General features: G+C 42.0%; 2 protein-coding genes across 2 annotated transcripts; both read right to left on the bottom strand.

The window, feature by feature from the left end:
• Positions 1 to 699: 699 nt before the first annotated feature.
• On the bottom strand, positions 700 to 5,863 carry haus3 (HAUS augmin-like complex, subunit 3; the record flags this gene model as incomplete). The annotated part of the gene is made up of 5 exons (XM_080838713.1): positions 700 to 906; positions 2,904 to 3,132; positions 3,829 to 4,223; positions 4,604 to 4,840; positions 5,120 to 5,863. The coding sequence occupies 5 exons, from the start codon at positions 5,861 to 5,863 to the stop codon at positions 700 to 702; spliced, it is 1,812 nt and encodes a 603-aa protein (XP_080694839.1).
• Positions 5,864 to 9,321: 3,458 nt separating this feature from the next.
• Positions 9,322 to 13,564, bottom strand: nicol1 (NELL2 interacting cell ontogeny regulator 1). Its single transcript, XM_080839180.1, has 4 exons — positions 13,399 to 13,564; positions 13,002 to 13,147; positions 12,304 to 12,392; positions 9,322 to 11,811 (listed from the first exon to the last, which is right to left on the bottom strand). Exons 2-4 carry the CDS (start codon positions 13,126 to 13,128, stop codon positions 11,740 to 11,742), a joined length of 288 nt encoding a protein of 95 aa, XP_080695306.1. The 5' UTR covers positions 13,129 to 13,147; positions 13,399 to 13,564; the 3' UTR covers positions 9,322 to 11,739.
• Positions 13,565 to 13,978: the final 414 nt, after the last annotated feature.

Genomic DNA, 13,978 nt, shown 5'->3' with positions numbered 1-13,978 from the left:
GGTTACCGGCCTGAAACCCTAACCAGTAGGCCACGGCTGCCACTTTTTTTTTTTTTTAGTGAGAACCGAATTAGGGAAGTTGTAGACAAAGGAGGGAAAGAAAATGATTAATGCATACTTATAACATTTTATTTTTATGACATTTAAAGTGCTTTCCCACCCCTTCGCTTTCGACCAACCAATTGCACAAAAACAAACCACAGTGAGGACATGATTGGATTACCTCAAGGATTGCCATCCAGCATCCACTCATCCAATAATAAAGCATAATATAATATATAGAGTACATAAGTAGCATATAAAGTCTATAAGTAACCTGTCTGTTAGTATCACAAAGGACAAAGTGCATTAGGAATAATAAAGCATGTATAAAGATAGAGAGATAGTGTATTAGACAAACACATCAAAACACACACACACACACACACACACACACACACACACACACACACAAAAAGGAAGTTAAAGTGCGTGAGAACCACTGGGTGAAAACATTGACCTAATGTGGGATTTCCCACTCCCGGTGAACTGAATATTCCAACTGCCGCCATCACCAGTTGTCATCTGTGGAAGTGAGCGTATGAGGGGTTATAGGGGGCTAAGGCACAGGCTAGGGAGTGGACCAGCAAAACAAGTGCCAGTGAATGACATCAAGAGATCAGGTGTTGTTCTTGTGTGCCATTGTGCTGAGTTATGGCTTCACTCGCTGGTCTCCCAGTCCTCCAGCACTCTGCTCAGCTGGGCAGGGTCAAGGTGGAAGAGCACGTACAGTTCCCTCTCTCGCCTCAGAGTGGCGCTGTGCTTTAGCAGGGAGCGCTTGGAGGAGAAGTCGGCAGACACCTCTTTCAGCCGTCTGAAGAAGGAGGCAGTCTGCTTCTCCAGTTTCTGCAAGGCTTCAGATACGCCCTACATCAGAGAAGGGGGGGGGATGTATGAGAGAGCGCATGAGACAGCAAATATACAGTGTAGATTTAAGCAATAAGCCCCAAGAGGCCGTGCTTTGCGCTGATTTTAGAACAGGTAAGGGAGTTGTTAGGCACGACGCGAAGCGGAGTGCCGTTAAACCCCCTTACCTGTTCTAAAATCAGCGCAAAGCACGGACTCGCGGGGCTTATTGCTTTTCTAAACCTGTTACTACACATATTTGATATGGTTTCATAAATAAAGACAATTCAATTTAAGAAACAATAGTTTAATGATAAACCGTCATTCTTCCGCCACTAAAAATTATAGTTCCTAACTAAATCGTTGCCACGCAACCCTTGAAGCAACGCAACAGCCAGATGGAACACTGGGTATGAAATGCGCTATATGAATGCCTTGCCATTCGCTGCGCAGTAATATGGAATGTAATCAGGTCAAATTGTAAGGTAATGCTGGATTTTACAACGGCTTTTAGCCAATCACAATCAAGGATTTGAACAATCAGGTTTAGAAAGATAGATAGTAGGGATGCAAATTATCGATTAATTCATTAATCATTAGTTGATAATCTTATCGATCGACTTTCGATTAATTGATAAGCAGCGTTTTTCACCTGAGTTTCAGTGCTTCAATAGGGCCTTTAAAAATAGGCCCTATTATTATTATTATTATATTACATTACATTATGATAATTCTATTCTATTCTATTATACATTCCTCAAGTAATTATGCATTAGGAAAAGAAAGCAGAAAAGTTTTTTTTATGGTATAACAAAATCCATTCATTAATTTAAAAAAAAAAAGAAATAAATTATGGACTGGCTCAGTTCTTGCATTTGAAACAGACATAAAACAAAAAAGAATAGAAGAAATTAAATAGAGCCAAACAGAATATTATTGAGCCTATAGATTATGAAGAAACTGCATCTAGGCTATTACAAGCTAAATAGCCAACACAACTCTCTGAAGTTTAACTCGCGCTCACGGTAGTGAGGGATAGAGTAGTTACATTCTTAATGACAAGCCATCAGGCAAAGGTAAGCTAGCCCGCTAACGAGCTAGGTATCTAATCATTAAGCCTGAGTGAGCTAGTCCGCTATCAAGCTAAATAGCCAACTCAACTCTTACTTACTTACTTACTAACTCTCATGAGCCAAACTCGCGGGCACACATTAGCGCGGGAGTAGACAGAGATATTCACATTCATAGCAAGGTGAGCTAGCCCGCTAACGAGCTAGGTAGCTAACTCTATGAAGTCTCAGTGAGCTAGCCCGCTAACAAGCTATTAGCTAACCTGAGTTTAAAGACTATAAGCCATAACTCGCGGCAGTAAGCGAGAGAAGGTATAATACAGTGTAGCTGTGATTTTAGGTTGACCAGGTGAACTGGTGGTGCCATGCAGGACAGCAGCATGCACGGTGTTCAAATGATAACTGAGTGAGCTAGTGGAACTACTGTATTTCAATACTGCATTACACAGAGAACATTGGTTTTCAACCGGTCTCTCGCGCTAGCGCCCTCTAGCGATTAATCGTGATTAATACATTTTGATCGAGCAACCTCTTAATCGACAATTAATCTAAAGTCGATTAATCATTTGCATCCCTAATAGATAGATAGATAGATAGATAGATAGATAGATAAAGCAAAGCATTAATTCAATGCCGGTGTGTTCAGCGAAAACCCTCACTGCTTCTGGGAGATCTTACTGCTTAACACATAGATCTGTTTACGTGTTTAAATAATAAAATCGCAAAAATGTGATTTGATGCTAACAAAACCATTTCCATCAACCTTAGTCGCATTTTACCCAATGTCAATCAGTAGTTAATCCACCCCCCCCATGAAGAAAGACCTGGGTCCTTGTGAGCACTAGACACGTTTATGGTGTGGGAGACCGACACTGCCGTTTAGTGAAAATGCTTCATGCGAATTTCATGCTGATACACAGGTGAGAGACCAGCAGCAGCAGCACATACCTGCGGAGACCGCTGCACCTGCCACGCCCTTGAGAGAGCAGCCTGCCTCAGAGTGTCACAGTCCTTCTCAAGACCAATCATCAGGCTCAGCAGCTCAGCCCCAGCCCTGCCCTCGGCTCCGCACAGATGGCTGAGCTCCGCCCCCTGAGCAGAGATCACGCCTGTGAGTTCTGTCAAACAGTCAAAGCAGCCGGCCATCTCCTCAGGAGCCTCCAGGATCGCCAGCAACCTGTGGGGGCCAGGGGTTTGTTTAGAAACATTGCCTGGATTTTTACCTGTTTTGAGCTCTTATTATTCCTATTCCTTTATTTGCTCATTTGTAATGCACTTTGAATTACCAATGTGTATGAACTGAGTGTATATAATTACTAGTGCGGTCAATCGATTTTTTTTAGATTAATTAATATTTAATTCATGATTATCGCTTTTGTTCTTCTAAAGACCAAAGTTGTTATAGCTGATTAATAAATGTAAAACCAAAGAATCCATGTAGGATCAACACAAAGAAAGTACATTTTAATTGAAATACTTGTGATTAATATTGTTTAATCTTTTAAATCTTTAAACACAGATTTTCTCTGTGAACTTCAGATTTCCAATAAAACCATCAAGGCTCTCTGTGTTGGTCATCTATAGGGCAGCATTAGTTTCTACTGTTTTGCTTTGGGTTGCTGAAATACAGTGCATCATTGGTAACACTGAGTTAAGTTGTGATGCAAGAAGTATGTGATTGATGACTCTTTGTCCCTTCTGGCAAACCTAAAAAGGGATATCCACTTGCAGAACCTGTGTCCTTATCTACTTTCACCCATACACACTACTTATCAAGCACATACATATCTATCCCTCCACTCATTCTTTCACTCATTCTTTACAAATCCATCTATTTAAACCTCTCATCCTCTCTGGACTCCTCGTGCCTCACCTCTTGACGGTGGGGTCTTTAGCGCTGACAGCGGGCTCGCTCTGAGACCTGGGCACACTCTCCTGGAGGCGCTTCAGCTCCTCAACCTGTCCGTCTGCCTGCGCAGCTTCCTCCCCCAGGATCCCTGCGACACTCTCCGTGTGAGCGAGGGTGCGGGCGTGCGCGTCTCGCTCGGTGCCCAGCAGTGCCCGCAGCAACTCCAGCTGGGCGTGCTGGTGCAGCAGTGCCCCCCAAAGGCCCTCCTGCAGACGTGCGCGTTGGTGCACGCTCACAGCCTGCTCACATGCGTCAGCTTGGAGTGTGGCAAGGCAGAGCTGCTCGGCACGGCGGCGAAGGAGAGCGAGGAGACGATCTGAGGGCATGACAGGGGTGGTGCCGATGTCAGGAGGCAAAGGCTGGAGGATGAAGTATCAGTAAGAAAGAAAGAAAGAAAGAAAAATTATATTTAAGACAAATTTGGTGGGGCATAGTAGGTTCCCACTTTCACTAATGTGCCTGAAAGAAGATATGTATCTGTTCCCGGCATTAAGATGATGGTGATTGTCTTTAGTTTTCGCCTATACATTTAAAAGAAGTTCAGCAAACTCACCACATACTAGTGGGTTTGTGAGAACAGGTGTGATCATCTAGCCAGGTGTGAGTGAGTGCGTCTCTCAACTGGTGGTCTTAGCATCTCTGTTGGCACAACAACACCTTTGCCTTCCTAAACCCTGTGCGCGTGTGCGGGCGTGCGGGCGTGTGGGTGTGTGGGCGTGAGGGCGTCTGTGCGTCTCACCTGTGTATTTGTGCCCTTTTGTTGGGACAGCAACTCCTTTTCCGCCCGGGATCCAGCCTCCTCTGCGCGCGCCTGCAGCAGCTGTCCCTGAATCAGCAAGAGAGCCGCCTGCAGCCTCGCCAGCTCTCTCCTGTTCCTCTCCACCTCGTCTTCATCCGCCTCTTTCCCAATGGTTCCATCCTCCTGCTCCTCCTCCTCTTCTTCATTCAACATGGACACATCTGTAGCAAGGCACCTCTGCAATAACAAATGATAATATTAGAAAGTCATGACAACAGTTAATGAACACCAGCAATAATGTCATTATGTGAGGCTATACTACTACAAGTGTTACAGACCTCAAAGATAATGGCAAACTGTCTCAGTCTATGTAAGTTCTTTGAGCACTAGTCAAAAAGTCATTCCTACTAAGCTCTTCAAATGGAATTTGAGAACATTTTAAATATCTAGTATGGGTGCATGTAATGTGTATTTCCAGGGAGTGTGTGTTCAGCGTGTGAGTGGGGTAAGCCTCACCTTGTAGTGACCCATAATGCACTGGTGGGCGAGCTCCACTTTCTGCATGTACGGTTCCAGGGGGAGCTGGTAGAGGAGGGCAACCGAGTGCCGGGAGTGGCGCTCCATCTGCAAGTACTCCTGCTGCCACTCCACAGCGCCCTCTTCTACAAACATGAGGCTCTGCAGCCTCTTCACCTCCCCCTGGAGGTCTTGCAACGCCACATTGGTGGTCACATTCTCCTTGACGAGGGCCTGTGCCACGGTCCCACCCTGCCCTCCGTCATTGCCATGCTCCTGGCCTTGGGACAGGGCCACAGCATTGTCGGCGCACCTCTGCCTCATACACTGCAGCTGGAGCAGACGCTGATGCCTCAGGCGCTTCTGTCTACGCAAGTTCTCCAGTTGGTACTGGAGTTCCTCAACGCTGCCGTCGTCAGCAGCAGCATCTTCCTCCATATCCACCTCCTCATCACTGTCATCATCTTCCTCAATTAACTCCAGTCCTCTTGACTTCTTAGGTCGTTCCAACTTCTCAAGTTCCGGCTCAGTCAGTATGGACTTGCCAGAGTCAACCAGGAGTCTGTACGAATGTTCTTCCTCTTCAGATAAAACATTCTGAGCTCCAAGACTGCAGAAGAAACGCAGGAATTCCTGGGTGTCCGGGGTGTCGTCAGACATCCAGTCAAACTCAGTGGGCTTCAGAGCAGAGGCTTCTGGATAGCCCAGGCGAAACAGTGTCTTCACAAAGTGGGCCCCGTTCATTGTGCATTTAAGCTATTTCGGTCACATACACGGTGAAGAGCACAAAATGAGGGGGAGCTTAAGCTTTAACTGGACCGTGTGTTGTGTGTTGTGTGTGGACCAGCAGTGAGTTTAAATGGTTGGAAATTATTGACTGGTAAATTGTAGCAAAACATTAAATCTTGGTTACAGTAGGATAGGTTCTGACCTCCTTACTCGGAAGAAACCATGTAAAGACAAACGCACATAATATCAACCGAAACACAACAAATCTGGGCTAACATATATTAGATATAGAAAAGATGTTTTCATTTCGTTTCTCTGTCACAAAGTTCACGCATGTCAGTAGCTGCATAGAGGCATAAAGGCCCAAAACATGAAGTGTCGGTGACTTGAAGCACTACCACTGCCCGATAACTTACCAACGTTAACCCGGTCCCTTTACAACAAGAGTTAACGTTAACACCGAAACGATATAGTGTAACAACACTATTGATAACGTTAAATTAACCACAACAATCAGGAAGGATATATAATCGCTTCGGGTAAAAGCTCAAAAAGTTATTTAAAAGGTCAAGGTCATGAACCGTGAGATACAGTTAATCCTGCGCGAGACTTAATGACAGAAAAAGGGTCGCTGGCATTTGAAGGCTAGCTTTAAAGTAGCTAAAACTGATAGTAGCTTAATAAGTGATTGTGCACTTTACACTTTCAGTACGTCAACACTACTACTTCATACCTTCAAACAGATGAAACTTCCCTCAGCGTCAAAACCAAAATATGCCTGTAGACCAAAGAACTGCAAACAACTCAAAACACCTCCTTATTCAACCAAAGCTCTTGAAGGCTCAAAATTCCCGCGGTAGACATTTGCTCTACGGAACGCAAGAAAGTACAAAAAGTTCTCTTCTTCGGTCAATTTATTGGTGGTTGACATTCCAAGTTGGTGTATTACCGCCACCAGCTGTTTTGGGCGTGGTGTAGACTAGAGCATCAATGCCGATAAAGACGTCAAAAGAAAATAAGTAGCCTAATAATACGAATTAAGTGATGTTGTTGGAAGCACTTAAAAAGAAAAATAACGTTAGCCACTAGCATATCTACCTAACCCTAACCTAGACCCAGTAGTCAAAACTTTTGGGTTCTGAACTTACTGTGAGGTATTTAGTAAACTTAAATATGCCACCAACATGCTAAGCACGTACAATCTAATTCAGATGTCTCAACTGTACCCTGTACTCAACTGTACTCAGTCTACCCTAAAGGTGTCGTGTCGCTGTTGAATTTATCTGAATTTACAGGGGAGCCAAAAAAAAAGGCTAAAAGAGATAAGTGATTTTAGAAGCATTTACCATATTGTAACTAGCTTGCCATGAAGATATCCATTTCAAGGGGAAGCACTGTTCTATCAACTTCCCATTTAACAAAAACATTGCATGGTTGAGTAAACCTAGTTTACTATAAAATATTGCTGCAAGTTTTAGGTGATTTAGGAGAAGATCAGGGAAGAATATATTATTTAATCTTCTACAAAAAGAACATTCCCCTACAGAGTTTGACTCTCATCCTGATGAATCCTGATAAAAAGCTCTTCTCAACAAACACAGCCTAGTTGAGCAGCAAGCTTGACATGTATTTGAGTTACAATAAATCTTCGACCATAAATCTGACATTAATTTAAGTATATTAAGCAAATTAAGGTATTGCTGACCCCATCATTCAAAGGTTTTCATTTTGTAGGTTAAATGTGCTCCTAAAATTATTAATGAAATCATCACAATACAAAGAAATTGGGAGATGGAATGCAATCAATATTTTGTACAAATTGGGCATATTGGGAAAACATTAAAGAGACGGATATAGATATTTCACCAGGTCACTGTGTTTGATATCAGGAGGATTCTAGTTTATTTCAGATGCGTCTACCCAGGCCCTACTTTGATCGTGAACTCTGCTGTGTTCACATCACTGTCCTCTAGTTTTCCATTGGAAGGATGGGGGGCCAGGTCTGGCATGAAAAATATAATAGTTTTTCATTTTCATTAAGGATCAGCTAAAGCCTCTAAGATGAGATAAGCAGAGTGTGCTTCAGACTTCTTCTTGAATTTAGAACAGAAATCGGGACAATACAACTATACATTTGAATACCTACCATTTTAACATAGCATTGCAACCCTATATTGTTGGAAATATTTGCATAGTATAAATTATGAAATTACACATGATCAACAAACCCTCATCTGAAATATCTTTTTATCTAAAATGCTGTTTTCTTAAAGACTTACCTGAAGCACATGTTTTGTTGACATCTGGAGTTTGTTTCTTTAGCTTTCTTTAATTTGAGTTTGTTTCTTTAGCTTTCTTTAATTTGAGTTTGTTTCTTTAGCTTTCTTTAATTTGAGTTTTCCGTGTAGCTCTGGAATCCCCTCTGCCAGACAAACGGCTGGATTTCCTTCCCTCTTTCTCTCTAAGTTTCTTCTCCAAGTCCATCCTCAGTTTTTTTTTCTTCAGGTTTTTGCTTGTCATCTTATTTTTCTCAGACTGATTTGACAGGCACAGTTGAGTCCTCCAGCTCTCTAAACTTTTGCTGCAGAATCTCACAGCGTCTAAAGATTTCCTGTTCCTTAGATTCAATCACCTTTCTCAGTTGCATGGTTTCTTCAGTCAGCTTAAACTCAGCTAAAAGATGATTACACATCGTCTGTGAGTTGATTCAGATCTGTAGCTTCTTAATGATCTTCTTCTGGCTTGCATCAGCATCTCCACTGGAATGAAAACACAAGTCTGTCTTTCCAACATCAATTCCTCTTATCAAATCTGAATCATTCCGTAATTGTGTTTCTGTATGTTTTGGTCTGTCTTTTATGGTAGGAATGAGAGACACAAATATACTTAGGCGGAGTGTAGTTCCTATTGTTTGTTTTTCTGCAAATCCACGACTTCAGTTCCTTAATACCTTTCCAAACTCAATAGAGAATGGGCTGATGGTCCAGAAAACAGGTGAATGGCTATTTGAGTATGGGTATATGACACTATAGCTAATAACTATAGATATAGAAATAGATGTACTTCCAAATATCAAATAGCAGATAACTTTTAACTTTATAACATTAATAATAAATAATATACATATAAATGTTTTGCATACAATTATTTTGTCAATCCTTTATTGTCTGTGACACTGTGTACGTAAGTAAACTGAACATACTATGTATAGTATATTAATTTTATTTCAATGTTGCCCTGTGAACCGCTTTAAAGAGAGTCCACAGTCGTAATTAGTTCACTGCAAGATAGCACAAATGGAAAATAATTTCTGAAAGCCTGACATAAAGTGTTTCTTTACAAGCAAAATAACAATATTGTTAACAATTACTATCAGACAATACTTTTTTTCATACAGATTACACAGACTAAACTAAATCTTTCCCACTACAATCCAATCCCCCCCCACCCCTACGCATTGAGTCACACAAAATCAAAACCATGATGTAAATAACTAATTCTAAAATAATTCAGCCCAGTAGAATTCATCCCAAATTGGCCTTAAAATGATTATGTCCCTTACTAGACAAAACCCATTTCCATGCAGATGAAGCAACACCTTCATTAGAGTCTATCCCTAATCTATTCTAAAATATTCACGTCATATACCAGAATTGCATTTCTGTAAAGTATTAGTACAATGTAACTGATCTTTTAGGTGTAGTTCCTATTTCTGCTACTTATACAATTCTGTTAAATTGACAGTGGAAAACAGTAATCGTGTAAATAGTGCTTCTTAATACATCAATTTGAACATACATCTCTATCTTTACGTACATACTGTGCAAAGACACCTACTCTACTGTGCAAATCATATGCATGGTGAGACATGTGAAAAACAGAGAATGGGAGATGCTTGTGAGGAGGCGTGACGGCTTGGGTCCTGCTCTGTTTTTACTGTGAGAAATGAAGGGGTGTCATTTATATATATATACAGTCGTATGCAAAAGTTTAGGCACCCCTGATAATCTTTATTACTTTCATTTATAAATTGTTGGGCGTTTGGATCAGGAACTTCTTTGTCACATATATAATACTACATGGACACAGTGATGTTTTAGAAGTGAAATAAGGTTAATTAGATAAACAGAGAATATGCCAAATGTATAATAACAGAATTAGACAGGTGCATAAATTTGGGCACCCCAACAGAAAAATCACAATAATATTTACTAGAGCCTCCTTTTGCCAAAATAACAGCCTCTAGACGCTTCTTATAGCCTCTGATGAGTGTCTGGATTCTGGATGAAGGTATTTTGGACCATTCTTCCTTACAAATACAGCTCCAGCTCTGTAAGGTTTGATGGGTGCCTAGCGTGGACAGCCCGCTTCAAGACATCCCATGTTTTTTCAATTATATTCAAGTCTGGGGACTGGGATGGCCATTCCAGAACATTGAAGTTGTCCTTCTGCATAAATGGCTTAGTGGATTTGGAGCCATGTTTCGTGTTATTGTCCTGCTGGAACACCCAACTCCGCCGTAACTTCAGCTTTGTTACAGATTCTTGAACGTTATTGTCAAGAATTTGCTGGTACTGAGTTGAATCCATGCGACCATCAACTTTAAATAGATGTCCAGTTCCTGTACTAGCCACACAGTCCCACAGCATGATGGACCCCCCACCTAATTTTACTGTGGGCAGCAAGTGTTTTTCTAGGAATGCTGTATTCATTTGCCTCCATGCGTAACGCCTCTTGTTGTGACCAAATAATAAATATTGCTATCTTTGTCTCATCATTCCACAGCACTTTGTTCCAAAATGAGCCTGGCTTGTTCAAATGTAGTTTGGCAAACCTCAAGCGAGCTTGTTTGTGGCGTGTGTGCGGAAAAGGCTTCTTCTGCATCACTCTCCCATACAGCTGTTTTCTGTGCAATGTGCACTGAATGGTTGAGCAATGCACAGTGACACCATCTGCAGCAAGATGACCTTGCAGGTCTTTGGAGGTGGTCTGAGGGTTATTCTTGACCAGTCTGACCATTATTCGCCTTTGCCTCTTTGTTATTTTTCTTGGCCTGCCACTTCTGGCCTTAGCAAGAACTGTGCCTGTTGCCTTCCACTTCATAATACAATTCATCACAGTGGAAACTGATAGCTGAAACCTCCAGGATAACTTTTTGTAGCCTTCTCCTAAACAAACGTGCTGAACAATCTTTTTTTCAGATCATTTGATAGCTGTTTTGATGCTCCCATGTTGGCACTGTTCAGAGGAGAATCAAAGAGAAGCACAACTTGCAATTGGCTACCTTAAATACCTTTTCTAATGGTTGGATGCACCTTTCTATGGAATTGAAGGCTTGACGAGCTAATCAGACTAATTCTGTGTTGCAGTTTATCAGCATTGAGTAGGTACATGTATTCAAATCAACAAAATTATGAGGGTGCCCAAACTTTTGCACAGCCTATTTTTCACATTTGATTTCATTTCAGACCAATAAATACTGCTACACTAAATATCTTTGTCTGGAAAACACCCCACCACTCAGTGATAACTAGAAAACAAATATTTCACCACTTTTTTGGTGAAGACAGAGTAAATTATCATGCAGCCTTAGAGGGGTGCCTAAACTTTTGCATACGACTGTATATATCAGCTTGGCACAAAAGGAGGAAGAGAGACACAAAGAGAGACAGAGAGCGAAAGAGAGCGAGCGAGAGCCAGAGAGAGAGAGAGAGAGAGAGAGAGAGAGAGATTGTTGTGAATGGAGTCTCTGCAGTGATAAGGTGCTGGTGGATGGGTCGTCTAGTCAGGTGAGGAAGTAACGTGTGCCATGTCCCGGTGGGGCCCGGGTGCCCAGGTCCCCGGGTCAGAGGCGCCTGGCCTTAGCACCAGAACAAGGGAGGAGTATCTGCTTAACGCATGGTGGTGCCAGGCATGCAGTCACACAGGGCCCTTTGCTCTGCCCGCATCACCAGACTCTCCGTCTGAGAGGAGAGGGAACCAGACAAGAGGAAAAAGAGGAATGGAGAGATAAGGACAAATGTTAGTAAGTAAATGTATGTATGTGAGTAAAAACAAACTGAAAGATGTTAATATTACCATGAAAATACAGACAAACACACATGCTATAATTAGGATCATATGCTCTAGATGAAGGCAAGAACAGAACTCCAAAGTGTGTATAATGTCTTCCTCAGACACCTTAAGCAGATATGTCTGGTGGATTGCCGCAAAAGCACTAATGTGGCTTCTAGTTTACAGCTCAACCAAGCAGGACTGCAACACACCATGCAGCCAAAATAATACTAATCCATCACTTGAAGAGATGTATGGCTACTGAAGTAGGCAAAGCAAAGTTTGTGGCGATAACCATTCAACCACCATAACACCAATAACGAGTGACGGGCCAAGGAATGGTGGTCTAAAGATCAATAGGGCAACATGAGCTGTTCATTGCTGTTGGATGGAGGACTCACCCGTGAGTCCAGGTTGAAGGCAGTCTTCTTTAAGTCCTGTAGAGCCCTCTGCATGAATTCAAAGGCATGGCAATCTACACAGGGGCGGCCTGAAGAGAAGGAGCAGACGATTCAGTGTTGCTTGTTACATAGGTTGCTTGCTCCTATTTCTTGTGTCCTATTAGCAAGACAAGTTTATTGGTGTCAAGGCGCGCTGATGTTTCCAACAACAGTTTCCAAGAAAGACAACAAGGTCTGAGTCGAGATGTTTCAACCTCTTTCCTCACTTAGTCGAGGCTGTATACCCTGGTGCTTTAAAAAAAACTGAGTGGCATGTTGTTACACCATATATCCATAGCATAGCCATATCCAGCCTTTCCTGCTGTATACGAGATTTTTGCTATTCCAAAACTTTAGACCGCTGCATCACATAAGCACATATGTACATGTACTAATCAGGGAATATGACGTTTTTGAAACGCATTTAGTCAATCTGCTTCATCTATGTGTCGTTCTTCTCAAAAATGGTAAGAAACATTTCGACAGGTAGCCTATTTACGTCTTGAAAGTGTACCGGTAGGCTATTATAACAGAACAGTCTATGGCCTATATAACAAAATATCATGAACCTGCTTTGGATGACTGTTCTGTACACCTTTAGCGAGTTGTTGTAGGCTACGGAGTATGCTGCCTTACAACATTACATGAAAATGGCTTACTTTCGGCAGGAATGACGGTACCTCCCTCCTGCTCGGCGCTCATCGGCCTGAAGCAGAGAAGCTGCACCGCCAGAAGCAGCATCATTGCCCGCAGAGCTGCACTCGACATCATCCTGTTACAAAGCATGTCTCAATGGAGACGGATTCTGAAAAATAAAAGCGGTTTGCGGTTTTTCATTAACCTTTTTTCAAGTCGCAGATTTTGAAATCTGCAAACACAGGCTACATCAACGATTCATTTTTCTCGGATATCTGACAGTTCAAATCACTGTGGTCAACATATAGGCAAACAACCCATGCACCGTAATAGAAAAACTACAATGATTGGTGGCTGGGCGCCCCGTAGCCTACAATACAAGAACAATAGGCTAATTTAGGATCCATAGGATGTGTTTACCTTTCGCCTCTGATGCGCAGGAAAGCAACCCAAACAATCTGTTTTACGCCAGCTGCCAAAGAAAAACGCATAGGCTGACAACTAAATCACAATTTTAAAAAGACACTTGTACGTAGGCCTATTACTCAGGTTGTCCTTCATAGATCCGTAGTAGGCGACTGCTTAAAAATTATTTATTCTGCATTTTTTCGTGAGCTCTGATTCGCCAGGAGAGGTCACATGAGCATCTGCACTGCTTCTGGTTACCTCTCTTGGAACTGCAACCCCTTACTTCTACTTTCCATAATAACTGTAATAGTGATTTCCAGCGGACCTTTGGCATAGTCTGTATTTGTCTGAATATATCGCTGATATATTTAAATATGATGATTTATTCTATTTAGATAAATCAGTGTATTGATAGTTTTATAAATGGGACCCGCACTGCTACATTTTACAGTTTAGTGAACATAAATCTATATAAAATAAGCTACGCCATCTGTTTTCTTTCATATGGCTAATCGGACAGCTGTGGAGTTAAAAAGTGTAACCACTAGACCTGTGTGTGAGTTCTCTGATCTTCCAAAACGGTGGTCACGTG

Source organism: Sprattus sprattus (assembly GCF_963457725.1).
Source record: "Sprattus sprattus genome assembly, chromosome: 5".
In the NCBI taxonomy this organism is placed as follows: domain Eukaryota; kingdom Metazoa; phylum Chordata; class Actinopteri; order Clupeiformes; family Clupeidae; genus Sprattus; species Sprattus sprattus.
This window is presented reverse-complemented; position numbering and strand designations above follow the sequence as displayed.